At 39.0% G+C, this 15320-nt stretch overlaps 1 protein-coding gene across 2 annotated transcripts in view; it reads left to right on the top strand.

Moving 5' to 3' along the window:
* Positions 1 to 15320, top strand: part of CPNE4 (copine 4) — a 236999-nt gene that overhangs the window by 115887 nt on the left and 105792 nt on the right. For both annotated transcript variants that reach the window (XM_075083384.1, XM_075083383.1), the window contains exon 3: positions 5248 to 5427. In XM_075083384.1, the coding sequence (XP_074939485.1) occupies positions 5248 to 5427 (180 nt within the window). The remainder of the gene's footprint in view (positions 1 to 5247; positions 5428 to 15320) is intronic.

The raw sequence follows: 15320 nt of genomic DNA, 5'->3' as shown, positions 1-15320 counted from the left end.
CTAAAGAGTTAAAGGCCTATTGGTTTCTTTTCACTGTTTTCAAACATCAATTAAACTGAAAAGAAGGGCTATAAATTATGGTGACCTTTGCAGTGACTTTTCATTTGTGGGATAGAGATGTGATGGTGTGAATGCACTGTTAATAATAAAAAAAATTATTAATAGCTTCCTCAGGAGCTGCCAAGCAAAGTGTAAATTGCTTTCTGCTTGGTATCAAATTTTCATGTAAGGTACTGTATCATGGAAATTTTTAGTCTTGTTAAAATTCAGATGACCTAAAAATAATGCTACCCCTTCACCTCTGTACGTTTTGTCATCTCAGCTGACAAATGTGATTTTTCTAGTTTTAATCAATATTTTATAATGACTTCTACTGAAAATACAGCCTATTGGTTTTCCCTTGTTGGCCTGTAAAATGTATAGGGAACAGTGGGTTTATTTGTGGATCTAAGAACTTGCTAGAAATGTAATAGCCACAAAAAGCATGCTTTGGGCTGAATAGCAGCACCCACTCTGTATTTAATGGAATTTGCGTGTTTATGGCTTTTCAACAAGTTTTTTAAAAACACTTAAGGAAATGCAGCACCAATATAAATTTTCAGACCATAGTTCTGTAGACCAAAGATTTTCCTTAGTTCATGAGACAGTTATATATATATATATTGACTATATCATTGCTATGCTATTTCATAAGTCTGATTAAAATTTCCACCAAAGAATTGTCCTTTTAGTGAGAAGTCAGTGAATTCCCCATGGCCCTTTGACTCTTGGCTGCTCTTCACCGCAAAGACGTCAGGTAATAACCACTGAAAATTTGTTTCTTTTGGGCTAGTTACACGTTTGCTAGAAATCCAATGGAGAGCAGGTAGGTACCAGTTATCTGTGTGGGACACTGAGTTCTCCACACTGTCGATCTGTGCTAAACTCTGCTAAATCTGTGCAGAGCTTCAGGTCCTGTAGGTAATTCTCCATTTCCCTGTTTCCCAAAGGCATGCTGAGAAAGCTGTGTTTATGGTCACTTGAAAGCCTTAGATAGCAGGTGACAGTGAGATTCTACCTAATCATTGTTCATCCTTGTATATGCAATAGCTTATATTTCCCTCTAATTTTGATAGAAGAAGAAAAAAATCCCCTTCCGGCTGGCTATTTTTCCTCAACTTGACTTTTCAACTAATGGTGGAAGATGGAGAGGAGATCCTCAGCCCATACTTCAACCATTGAATTACTACTTTGTCAATGAAATTTTAGCTAGGATGAAGAATTGTTTCCTCACTGAAATTACCATGTTTATCATAGTTCTGTAAACCTCACTGCTTTTCAGTAGCTCACAGACAAAAGATGCAAACAGCATAAGCAGCCTGAATTTTAGTATTTGTTTGCCTGTGATTGAGCTTCCTTTAATTTGATGCTGAATGACTGCAAAGATGGTTTTGGAGTTCTTCAGCAGTGATGGTGGGTCAACAGGAAAGCAGGCAAACATTTTTGCTAACTGTCCACCCACGGTGAGCAGTACAAAGAGAAAACAACTTTCAAACCCAGCTTCCAGCTTCCTCTGGTTTTGACGAGAGGATTCAGAAGGCCCAAAGCAAGAAGTCCTTTTCTTGTCTGTATTGAATTCCTGCTGTTAAGATGGTGCTTTATGCTGTGGAGGCCTACTTTGGTGTTTGTATGTCATTCATAGCTCCCCAAGGGGAAGCTCACAGGGTGGGTGCATCCAGATGGGCCTGCCAAGTAATCCTGGCTGCTCAGCAGGATGCCGCCTTCTGTGGAGTGACAAGGGCCAAAAGAGATGAAGGGGGGAAACAGCATGAGTCCATCCCAGGAGGTGAAGATGGAAGTCCTTTTCTCTGTATAAATTGTCCTTGAAGGGAAAGTGCAGGTAAAGCTGTACCGTGAAGCAGATGTTCAGATCGTGATGTCAGCTGAAGCACTGCTCTTTTTAAGGTCAGTTTTAACTGTTGACACAGCCCAAAGGTGCATGTAGCTGTCAATTGTTTCTTTTGTAAATTTGTTCTGCTTTAATGAATTGGAGAAATTCCTTGTTTTAGCAAAGTCCAGAAATAACAGATGGCTCATATGTCAGGCGTCAGCAAATCCTAAAGCTGTGGGCACGACCTCTGTCCATATCCTGTGGAGAAATTTACCTGCCTTCAGGAGTAGGTTGCCCAAGAGTTTAGTTTCTGTAACAAGACCAAAAGCGTAAGTTCTTCTTGCTTATAATATGCTGTTGTTGGACTTTAAAGCTCTCTTCCGCAAAAGTAATGGAGATCTAATGTGGTTGCTGGTGTTGTGTTTTGGAGAGCATTCAAGCTGAGTTCTAACTTCCTGAATGTTCAGTTGATGAGGCTGGGCAAAACCTAACTGTGTTTTCTTTAAGCATTTGAGCCTTCATCGTCCTTGCAAGTGGAAGTGCTGTTACTGATTTTGGGGTGACAGTGGGATTAAGGACATGTGGCATGAGGTCGACATTTTGTCAGACTGCTATGGACCTGTGTTTCGGATTAGCATGGAACACGTTATGAGATTTTGCTTGAAATGAAACAGGTTCTGCAGGTACTGGGAGGAGTTGTGGTCAAAAACAAGTCAGCATTTTTTTTTAAGTGTCTGTGACACTGTAGTTCGTGACCTCCTTGATGATTATCAGCGTGAAACTGCACCTAGCAATAGTCTTCTCACCAGTTTTCATTAAGGTTTCATGCTTATCCAGCATTTCTAAGGGAACATTAAGGCTTTACAATTGAATACGAGAGCAGGAATTTCTTGAACTGTTCTGTTCACCACTGCTTCTTCATCATGGGGCACTCCAGCTGGTTATCAGAGCTTGACCCTGCTGCACCATAATCAAAGCAAGGGAATGGAGCTGGGCTTCCCATGCTGAGGACACTACCGTATTTTCTAGCCAAAAAGTAGGGTAACTGAAATATGCTGACAAAGCAGACTGGAGACAAGGTAGACTAATAAGCCTAATGCTATTGCACACTGCTGACTGCTGAGAGAGGCATGAAGAATATTATGTCACTTGTGGGTCTGTTAGCATTGCTTTTTCAATACAAATTTTTCTCACATAATCCCATGCTCTGACATGCTGGCTTGATGTATCATCTCAATAATGTGAGAAGACTGGGGAAATTCAGTAAAATGGCTGTATTTCAGTACTGTGCCTGTCAAGGGAAGGATGTCAGTCAATCACAGGCTGGAAGAAGCAAACAGTGTCTTATCACTATGTGAGACTAAAATTCTTAATGTCCCTGTGTGCAGAGCTGTGCCTCCATTTTCAGGCCCTTCACTGCCTTAAACAGTCACATGTTTAACCTGTATTGAGCACAAGTGTAAATCCTGCTGCTTTTGACAATGGAGAACCATTTCCCCACATTCCAGAAGCAAAGTAGAGAAGAGGAGAAACAGTCCATTGCCATATTAATGAAGCAATTAAAATGATGCCATTAAATTATCAGTTTATGCACTTATAGGAAATGAGTTTAGGAGATTGTTGTGGCTATGAAGAAAGATTTAAAACTGATCATTTACATGTTTTGATTATTGGATCTGCTGATGCACTATTTCATGAGATGATAGCTCTTCTGCAAGTGGATCAAATCACTTTCCACTCAGAAGAGATTTCAGAGACATCCCATTGAACTGACTGGTCACCTGACATAGGGAATATTTCATGTTGTAGCAGTAATGGTGATTTCAAGTGACACTGATTGCAAGTGGAGATCAAAAAATTTTTGAGATAGGCTAAGCACCTGAATGAAGGTAGCTGATATCCCTTCTCACTTACATAATTTTATTATGCTTTACATCAGTGTTATCAGAACCATCATTTTCAGCTAGTCTAAGCAAAGAGATTAAGAATTGGATTTGTAAGTAAGGCTGCTATCTTTTTTGTGATGGCCTTGTCTTGGCATAGTCAGAGCACATTGACAGAGCTGTGTGAGGAAACAACAATGGTAGCACTGGTTTGCATCTGTTTGATGACTGGTAGCATCTCTTTAATGATTAACTAAAGAATTTCAGCTGTTAGAGCTGTCAGTCTGACACCTTTGATGTGCACTAAAATAAATCTGTGCTACCAGGAACTTAACTTTTTTTCCCCCCCCCCCTCTGCTTTTGATTTACTTGACTCTTTGTGTCCTTGCCGATAACTACTAGCAAGGCTAATGCATTATAAACTCTGAAAAGTGAAGCAAGCAGCTGTCAGTTTTTTGCACAACAGATGTTCCTGATCAGGAATCAGACAGAGGATCTTATCAATCTTCCTCTGAGCAATTTAATTTGTCTTTTCCATGGCACACGAGCTACCTCCTGCCTAGTGACTGACATGCCCAAGTCTTACTCATTTTAGGATCAGTTTCTTTAATCTTACAGAATTATTAGGGGGTTTTCTGTGCCAGAGCAAAGAGAGTGGAAAAAAGGAAATTGCTTCATTGCTTATGGTGTCACCAATAATGCATCATAATGAAAAGTAGCAAAGGCCTACTTCAAAATAGGCAATACAAGTGCTACATTTGAAGAGAACTAGAAAGTACTATATGAGCACTTTTTTGAAGAAATGCAGTTTAGATTTGATGGTATTTCTTTAGCAGTTGTAAGCTCAGAGGTAGGAATGAGCAGAATATAATCCATCAGATTCTTGTAATGCAATTTAGCAACGTGGAAAAATGGATATATTTTTAAGGGAAGTTGTTTGCCGTGGATCCAGTTCTCCACTCCTTAATCATGCAAATTGTCCAAAATGAGTAATTACTGGAGTTTTTTATTGGTTTTCGATGTAGTTTGATAGAACTGTATTGCTCTGCTGCTGTTTTGTAGTGATGGATGTGTACTGCTGGAGATGTAAATTCTATAGTTATGCTATAATTAATTTCGCAGTTATTAGTCCACCACAACAGACAGTTGTTTTCCCTATGCACACCTCCTGGCTTTCCCTTTGACTCATCTAGTATACCTAATGGGAGCAGTCATTGTTCACCCTGCAAAGGAGGCTGTAGACTGTGCCCCGTGTTCCTACCAATATCTGCCCAAGAATATGCTAGAAGGGAGAAGCAAGGGAAGTTGGCGTATCTTGTGCATTTCTGCACAGAAATGGCAGCTGCTGCTGCCCATACGAAATGGCAGTGTCCATGGCCAAAGTCACATGAACGTTGATAAGTCCTAATAAATGAACAAACTGTATTTGAGGAGCTCATCGTAGTCTGTCACTGGTAGAGAAACCACTCATCTGACCTCTTTTCTGTTTGTCAGGTTGACAGGACAGAAGTGATTCGAACCTGTATAAATCCTGTCTTCTCCAAGCTGTTCACGGTGGACTTCTATTTTGAAGAGGTGCAGCGGTTGCGGTTTGAAGTCCATGACATTAGCAGCAATCACAATGGGCTGAAGGAAGCCGATTTTCTTGGTGGCATGGAGTGCACTCTTGGACAAGTAGGTACCACTGCCGTTTTTCCCCCTCGTCTCTCATCTTTTGTATGCATATGAAATATATCGCTTTGTTAAATGACTGATGGGTGAGATTTGTCAGTCATGACAAAATTCTTAATCAGTGCTTTGAACAAGATAATTAAGAACTTCTGCTGGTTTGATTTACTGCTGTAGTATAGCTTCAAGTCAGCCATTGCTATAGGAAACTGAGCATCAGTGATTGGCCTTGTATAGTGAGAGAACCAGTGTCGAGAAATAGACTGATTTGGGAGAAAGTTACTGTTCTTAATATTATATGGGATTTAAAGCAAGTTCCAAGTCCAAGGAATGCTTAAATATAAACTTTATTCACATAGGGCAGTGCCTGGTGATGTGGCAAATAGAGAGATAGAGTTGGATTTATTTCTCTGACTCTCAGTCATCCAAAAGTTAGGTGTCTAGACTGTTACTCTTCTGATTTCTGCTTTAGCTCAGTGGAGAGAAACAGACAGTTCCAACAGTTGATTCATTCCACCTGAGACACCCATCATAGATTAGGATAAATTGTCTTCAGGAGATACCTGTCTTTCCCCATCAGTTATCAAGAGAGTCTAGACAGCTGGCATAGAGTAGATACCTAACCTTTTAGATGACTAAATTTAAGAGTGATGAGTCCTACCCACAGGATCAATATCTAGAGGTCGTCAGAGCCAGGTGTCCAGCAAATTCCTATATTGCTGACTGGTAGCACGCTACAGCATCTCAGGTATCACAGTTTATTTCTAACTGGCAGACTTCTTGTTATGCAGGGTCTCATAACACAGATCTCAGCTCTGTCCATAATGGCAATGCAGAGGACGGGCTCAGTTTCACTGAGCTGAGTAAATTGCTGTCCACTTTGTGGTCTGGGATAGCTTGTGTGCAAGAGCAAGCAGTGCTTTCATTTAGATTATCCACTGCAGTGCTCTCATGTAAGTTTGTAGCCTGAATGTGGTAGCTTGGCACGGAAGATGTTGTAAAGCTTTTGTTTCCTAGTTTCTTACCTTTTGTTCTTGCTTCCTCAGCCCCACTGCACATTAATCCCTTGTTTTTTCTTCCCAAAGCCATTTGGCCAAACATGCTGAGAAAGGAAAACTCCTCTCAGTGAGAGAATTAATATGAAATATATCTATTTACTTACCTGAAAGCTCAGCATGAAGGTATTGGTGTTTAGAATCTTTACAGTGCACAATAAAGTCTATTCCTTGCAACAGACTTTTTGTGGCTTTAATCAATGAAAATTAGCTATCCTATAAGGAGAGTAAGAAACAAAGAAAAAGTTATTACAATGTTCTCACTTAATTGGCTTGAAAATGAAGGGGGAAAAAAGTCATTGCTGCTGCCTATAGTATAAACATCTTTATAAAGATTTAATCTCTATAAATAGCACACAGCTGGGTTAGTTGCAGTTTAATTTTAATGGTAACCAAGAAAAAAATAACAGTGTGAAATCTCTTCACAGTAATGTAGCCTTGAGGACTCTGATCTCATATTTAGATTTTTTTGGTGGGTTCCTCCCCTCCCCTCCCGCCCCTCTTTCTATTTTTTTAACTGTACATAATTCCCTAACTGATTTAAAACCCCAAAATGTTAGCACTGGAATTGTTATCCAAGCAAAGCCGTTATGAGGAGTCCAGCATTGAAAATCCTGCAGCACAGGCTGTACGTACAGAGCTTACACTCATGCTTAGCTGTTTGGTGTAATTACTGCATTTTTTTAGTGATGATAATAGAGCCATGGCTTTTCTTGAGATAATTTTGACATGAATCTGTTGCTCTACATAATTTTAATGCATCAGTAAAACATGATTTTGTGTGAGAGTGTATGCCTGCCTATCAATTCACTTTCCCATTGCAAGTAGGTTTTATTTGAGACATCCAGGCAAGCTCCAGATTTTTAGGCATGGTCTGAAAGACTGATTCCCTCCCCACCCCCCATAAATGTGCCAACTTGTATTGCACTCTTCTAGGTAATAGTTAATCTACAAGGGATTCACTGCTACCCATACCTGTTTGTAGATCATAATTTAGATGCCTTTTCACCTGAATCATGTAACATTCCTACCTAAAGCAAAATTAGTAGGAATAATAAATACTAGGAAAGGCAATAGCGTAGTTATGCAGTAAGCTGACAGACAGAAGTGAGTTTCTCTCTCTTCTGGTCTATCTAAATCTTAACATGCAACCTACCCCATAGATACGAGCTTACTGGAAATTTGGGGTCTCAGATGCGAATGATGGAGAAATGCGTTCCTTTGGGAGGTGTCATTATTAATAGTCTCTTCCCAAATGCTGTAATAAATCTGTGTCCCAAAATGCTGATAAGGGCAGTGACTTGTAGGCCGTTAGATCCTGAACATACATGGTCTAGTGACATCCCACTGGATTTTCAGCAAGACTGATTTCTACTGCCCTTGCGGGCAAGCCAATTCTGTGCCTCTACTGGTAAACACTGTGGTTAGCAGCATCCTGGAATGCAGTCAGTTATACCTGGGTGCAAAGAGTAGATACTACAAAAGGCATTTCATATGCCGCAGTATTTAAACACAGTAGAACAAATGGTTGTGGATAGATACCTGCTGAGTGTAATTAAGAAAAAGTCAATGTGCTAAATAGAGCCATTTCCTTAAAGTGGTTTGGTTTGTCCATCATGCTCAAGAGTTGCCATTTCAAATAAAACAATAGCAGATTATCTCTTGAAGGGTTTTGAGGGGGAGGAGGTTTAATGCAGGGTTTTGGGAGGGATTTTTAGTGTGTTTTTAAATACTAAAAGTCTGCTCCTTCCACTCAGAAAGGTTCTTTTTAAATTCCAGTTCCACAGCTTCTTCACAGTGTCCCAATAATGTGCTGAATTGCAGAATGCTAATAAATCTGTTCTGTACAATTGGAATGATAGTCAGATCAAGAAAACCATACAATATTAGAGAAGGTACTAGAGTTGAAAGTTCCAACAAATTTTCTTCAGTTAGTAGCATAATCTTAAAATATGGTCTGCAATTATATGTGCTTTATAAAATGGATTTTCTTAATGAACATTACATCAAGAGAATGTACCATACTCCAAACAATTAAGCTGTATATGCTCTATTATTTAAATAAAGTGGCATTGTTAAATGGTAGGTTAAGGTGCATCATTAAAAACTACACATTTTTTAAAAACGTTATTATTTTTCGTTTTACAGTTCATTTCTAAGAAACTGCATAAAACCAATATCTAATAATACAATTTTTTAACAGGTAAGTTGTACAGTCATATGGTAGCTATTTAAGCAAGGAAACTATACTGGGTTGCTCTTGTAACCTCACAAATATTATTTGGAATCTGAAGCATATTTGTGAAATTATGGGACACTTTTTGTTTTTTTTAATAGGTGTTCTCTAAAACACAATGGAGCATGAAATATCCTTTATCCAGATACTTTTGTGAGAGAAATTGTTTGTGTTTTACCTTTGGCTTTGGCTTGGTTTAGGAATACAGCTATAGAAAGAGCAGATGAATTCTAGCAAAGTTAATATTTCTAGTTTTTACCCTAACTTTAGGTATCTACACAGAATTCCTACCTGGAATACATTTATCAGAATTTGAGCATGCAGCCAGCTTGTTCTGACAAAATCTGTTAATTCTTCACTTCAAGTCTGAGTCTGGATAATTTCATCCCACATGAAATAACTTCTAGGAAGAGTTTTGAGACACCCATGTGAGGCTGTAAGTGGAGACTAAACCATAACAGAATAGTGGATGTGTTTCAACTGAGCCTAATGAAAAGCTGAAATTGGAGGGAAAGTTTAGTACAATTTTCTTGAAATGCCATGTAAGGTGGTAACATAGATATTTGGGAACATGTGCTCTTCCTGTTGAAATCATAAACTAATTTAAGTCAGAAGGAACCTCTGGAGCCTCTAGTTCAAGCTGCTGCTCAGTACAGATTAGAGGAAGTTGCTCAGTGGCTTGTCCAGTCCCATTTTGAATGTTTCCAAGGATGAGATCTCACAGCCTCTCTGGACTTCAGCCCAGTGCTTTGCCACCCTCACTGTAGCAATGGCTTCATGTCCCTAGGGTTTGCCTACCTTTGGCAAGACCAGAGAAAAGCATAAGCATAATGAACCCTCACTCTTATGTTGTGTGCAAACTTTTACAAATACTTATAGTAGCCTTCAACTGGCAAAAGAAAGTCTGAATTGGCAAATCAAAAGTAAACCAAGCAGGGATGGCTTAGCCATAGGTGGTCTTACTTTGGGAGGAAGGCAGTAATAGAAGCCTTCTCAAGCTGCCTTTGTAGATGACAGCTCTAATCCTTTGGAGTGGGACTATTGAGGTAGAGCAGTGGTTTGGCACCGTGCTTTCCACTAGAAGAGAAATGGCTTGGGATGCTCCATGAGGCTCTGCATCTGCCCACTAGTCTTCTAGCTCTTTGATTCACTCTAAATAGTTGCTGTTGTTTGCATAGGCACTGGCAAGCAGAGCCACCCTTATATCTTTGTAGTGAGAAGCAGTGACATCACAAGCAGTAATATTTTAACTGCCTTTTTGGGGCACCACTGTATAAAGGTGACTTCTTGCTTTCTTATAGGTGCTTTAGGTGTTATGAATCAATTTATCCTAGGTTGTGGTTTTACAGATGTTATCTGTAACTAAGGAAGGTAAATTCTTCCCATCCTCTGGCCCCTTTTTTTTTCCCTTTCGCCTTCCTCATCCCTAGGAAAAGTGTTCAGGCACTCACCTCACCCAGACTAATCACTTCCAGCTGAGTCTCCATCTAATCACTGAAGGTTTTGTATTTCTGCTGCTCACACCAAACTGTGCTTGTTTGTTTCGATGGAAAAGAGATAATTTTGTGGTTTTTTGTTTTTTTTTTTTTAATTTGGTGGGTGAGGAGTCTTGTCCATCAAAAAACAATGGGAAAAAAAAAACCTTAGATGGACAAACACTGTCAGAGATTTGATGGCCTAATTTTCATGGTATTCAGCTGGGATAACAAAAGCCAAGTCCGTGTCCTTTTCTGTTTATGTGTTAGTGCCTTCATGTGTTCTGAGGTTCTCTAAAGCTCTCTTATTGGAATTGTTCGATTTTACATTCCATAAACTTTATACAGCATTGAAATTGCATCATTTAGTACAGTTAGGGCTCCAACTTCCTAATAGCCAAAGTTCTTAACCACGCAGGAATTAAGTGTCAGGAGGGTGGCTTAGGAACACTTTTTTTCCTCTGAAGTTTACCCAGAACTCTCAGCCTGATCTTTAAGAACTCACAACAATTATTTCAATGAATAATTATTTTCTGGCAAGAACTGAACAAATATAGCCAAGTCATTCTTGATTACTGCTCAACTGTGCCTGCAACATCATTAAATTATAGGAACCAGTAGAGTTATTTCTTAAATGCTGTGAACCATCCCAGGTCTGCAGAGTGGGAATAGCCTTTGTGGCTTTTCTTTCATTACTTACCATGGCTGGTCTTTGCCATTTTCAAATTTGTGATTCCATTCCTTGTTTGGTTTCTTTTAATTTACAGAAGTGTTAAAATATTATTATAATTCACTGCTTCCTTACTTACTTAACTATTAGCAGAAGTAAAGAAAACTGCAGAGATGTAAATCTTTTCCTGACAAGAACCTTTTCACATATTATTTACAGATTTAGTATTTCCCATACATGCATTAGTGTACAAATTATATTGAAAACCTTCCTTTTCAGTAATAAGTATTATTGTTTCTTATGTGCTTTTAATAATATATGCCATTAGCAGATTATGCACTTGAAAATGCTGACTGATTATTAGTTCGGTTTCAGCCATTGCAAATTCCCTTGCTCCTGAATTGGAGAAAGGCTAAAAGAGCGATGATTGCACTTGAATTAACTAAACTGAAGTAGCCTGCATGAGAATATTTGTTTAATAGACTGTTGACTGCTTATGTGGTACAAAAGGTATAGGACCAGTTATTTCAAGGTATTTGAATTCCTAAATCTCATTAGATATCTGTATGCCTCCTTAGGTATCTAAATACCATTAAATACTTGGCCTTTGATCTCCTCCAAATGAAGTTGCTCAACTCATTAGTGGGATGAATAATGTACTTTATTAGATATGAATGTCATTTTTTACCAGGGCTGACTCAGAGCACAAGCAAATCGTCAATGCAGCACTCTCCCTAACTTTACCTAACCATTTAAACACTTCAGTTATCCCCAGGAAACTCTTGGTTTGCCATTATAATGTGGTGTCTGTAGCTGTAAGGTTTTCAGTTCTAGATAAATCTTGCCAAAGTTAATGGAATTACTTGTACAACTTGTACTGCTTTGTTTTTCAATACTTTATCTTTTTGTATTAATTACTGTAGCAGTGTCTAGAAAAGTAATTTAAAATTTAGTTTGTATTATAATGAGTTGTTATTATGACTAATCCTAAAAGGGCTGCTACACTACATAGTAATTAAACTCAAAGGTATTTTATACTATTGATAAGCTATTTCCTGTAATAACATTATTGTCTCTTGTGATAGGGATATCTTTTTTTCCTAGTGTTCTGTTTTGATTGACTGCTTTCAGGTGCAGGTCTTTAACAAAGTCAGGGAGAGGTGTAATTCAGCTGTAAATAGACTGTGAGCTGATCAATACTAGAGGGAACAAGAAATCTTGAAGAATGGTAGAGAAAGACATGAAGACATGGTAGAGAAAGTATCATATGTATGGAGATGATGATTGTAGCAATAAAACTGGCTCTTCCAAGAAACAAGAATTCTGTGAGCAGTTAGACAGAATGAAATTTCATTATGGACATGTACATCTGAACTTGTTCTCTTGCAGGGATTTCTTGGTATCTGTGAAGAGGTGAACTCATCTCCCAAACCTTTTTTTCATGAAAGCAGAGTGAGGTCACTAGCATCTACCTGCCATCTGGTCTCTTCTCATGTTGACATGTAGCATGCTTTTGATGCATCTTTGACTATTGGCCACCATTCATGGAAATTATTTGGTGGGTTCAAAAGCATATCAAAGTTGTACAAATCATGCTTTGTCAAAAAACAGGCTAAAGATGAATGCATGAAGGAGAGAGTTTTTTATGCTGTGAGCCAGAGCTACCCCAGTTCTACTGCCCTTGCTTAAATCAGTCATTTACCCACACAGGTGAAATGTCAGTAAAGTCTGTCATTTTATTTGAGGGTGTTTAGAAGCTTACAGTATTTGACTTAAATGGATTAGACCAAGAGCACACTAATATTTTAACTGACAAGCTTCAAGATACATTTTATAAATGTTAAATCTTAAATAATTTGTCTAGCTACTCTGGCTGTATCCTCCTACTTACAGCAATATCATGAAAGTATTATAGTCCTTCTTTTGGGAGACTTTGTAGCTGTGAAAAAGGTGCTTTAAGAGTTGTACTTATTTTTATGCAAGAAGGGGAGAGCTTAAGAGGGTGTGCATCATAACTATTGAATACTTTTGATATGGTTATGTCCTGAGTTTTACATATCACAGAATCCTTCTTTTGCTAGACGCTGAGGGTAAAAATGGTTTTGGAAACACAGTCGAGTCATTTTATGTGTTAAAATCTCTGCCCTGACTTGGCAAGATAGCAATTGCTTGTCAAGAAACGAACAGAACTCAGATAAAAGATGCTTTAGGTTAGGCCAGCTGTGCATTTTAGCACCTTTTTTAGCATACAATTCAAAAAGCTGTGACATCAGGAGGCTCTGAAAAACTCATTTAAGTCAACTGTTGCTTTAGAAAGGCAGGTCGTTGTATAGTGCCGAGCCGTCTGAACTTGGAGGCTGAAATTTCACAAGTACTTGTCTCACTATTTGAACCGAAGAAGTGCTGAGCACAACATGGTACAAGGGAAAAACCCCAAACTAGTGACTGAAAGATCCAACACAGTGATTTGTCCCCCAAAATGTCAAGGACAGCCCAAGAAGGCTTAAATGTCATTCATCCTCTCTCTACAAGTAGTGGGGTGCAAGTAAAGTGGATGACAGTAAGATAGAGACAGACTTCTTATAACATGGGTTTGAAGCATTCAGTGTTTTACTAGCTATTAGTTAATTTAACTGGAGAAGGACAACTGACTGCATTACAAAAATTTTAAGAATACCATTTGAAAAGGAATGTTTGTTCACTTTTCTATACTGAGAAAAACAAAATTAAAATATGGAAGGCTGATGTAAGGTTGAAGACTCAGTCTTGTTAGTTTGGGGTATTAACTGAGCCCACTTTCAGACACTAAATCAAAACTAATAACCGAGGCAAAATGCTTGGAAAAGGAGCTCGGGCACAGAATTAGCCCTGCTGAAGTTTAAGGAGGGAGGAGGAAGCAGACCCGTGGTACTGTGAAATGTAAATCATTATATCACAGAGAAATGCAGCTTGGGCAGAATGTGCTTCCTAGTTGGCCTCACAAACACCACCACAGGGAGGTGTACACACTGTTATAAATGAAGTAGTGCCATATTTAAATAAAAGGTACTGATAGCTGAGTGAAGTATACCACATGGGAAGTGCATGCATAGTGTGAGCATAGATGAGGAGATTAGCTCAGACAGCATCTGTGGATGATCAGTAGGTACCATCACAGCTAAAGGAGCATGGGTTAGCAGTCCAAAAGCAACTGGAATATTCATGAGGCTTAGGTTGGAGACTGGTACATAAGGTAATGTGATGCCAAAACCGTGGACAAGCCTGAGAGCTTACAGTGGTCATTCTGCAGTTAGAGAGGTAGTTCAACTGCAATTTGGAAAGATACAAATCGAAGTTGTGCCTAGGGGAGGAGGGGAAAATAATGCTTGCTGAGTTAGAAGCCCTGTCAAGCCACAGAGATGATCAGGGATCAACATCCACTGGAGGGCACTTAGATGCCTAGAGAAGAATTTGCAGATTTTTGCAAGGGTTGGTGAAAGATTCAAGACAGACATTTTTGGAAAGAGTATGATAGCTACTTTTCTTTCCTTAATATATGAACACGTTTCTAGGGGATGATGTCAGAAAAACACTCTGTTTCTACAGGCACCACTGCTGTTTGGTGGGAGACTCTTTATGCAAACTCATGGTTGAATTGTGTGTGGCACCAAAGGCTCTGCACTGGGCAAGTGAATGCATTTGAAGCCTGTGTAAAAGGCACTTGGATCAAGGGAAAAATGCTAGTAAAATGTGACTGGGTGCTCTTTGCAGTCCTGAAAATAGTTGGGTCTGCTAGAACAAAGTTAAGCAACTGCAAGTCCATATAACAGGTATAACACATCTGGGAGAAGAATTAACAGAGAGATGCTGGGAAATGATTGTTCAGCTGAAGCTATTTGTCTGATTATCAGAGCTGGCAAGGAAGATGACTTGACTTCTTCAAGTTATGTACTGTGGAGGAAAATTTGTGCTTAACCTGGCTGTCTAACTAACTAAATTTGGGGTTCCTGTAAGAAAGTCCAATGGGCAGAAGAGGCCATTCTGAATAAAGAGTTTGAGACATTGAAGAAGTTATTTAAAATTATACTAATCTTTTAGTTTTGCAACCATGAAATTAAGTTGCGTACACTCTTACATGTCACTAAGAAGAGTATTTGCCCAGTCCGTAGTTCTGTCAAAATCAGAGGCCAGTGGTTCGCATGTCACAAGAGTTAACAGAAGCCAAGTGTCATGGCACATAAATAGAAAAGGACCTATGGCCATTATCCATGGATGTTTCAAGAAGACTTTAACAAAAGGATATTAGTGTTATGTCCAGAGCTAGATATTATACAAATCAATTTAATTGAAGCAAGTAAATAAACAAAACCACACAGCTTTCTGATCCCAGAGAAAATGTGGAGTGTGACCACCAGGCCACTGGCTCAGGGTGGCACCTTGCAAAACTGAGTCAATATTGCTGAAAGAACTTGGACAAGCCCCAG

The sequence above is a fragment of the Phalacrocorax aristotelis genome, chromosome 2, assembly GCF_949628215.1.
Source record: "Phalacrocorax aristotelis chromosome 2, bGulAri2.1, whole genome shotgun sequence".
Taxonomy (NCBI): Eukaryota; Metazoa; Chordata; class Aves; order Suliformes; family Phalacrocoracidae; genus Phalacrocorax; species Phalacrocorax aristotelis.
This window is presented reverse-complemented; position numbering and strand designations above follow the sequence as displayed.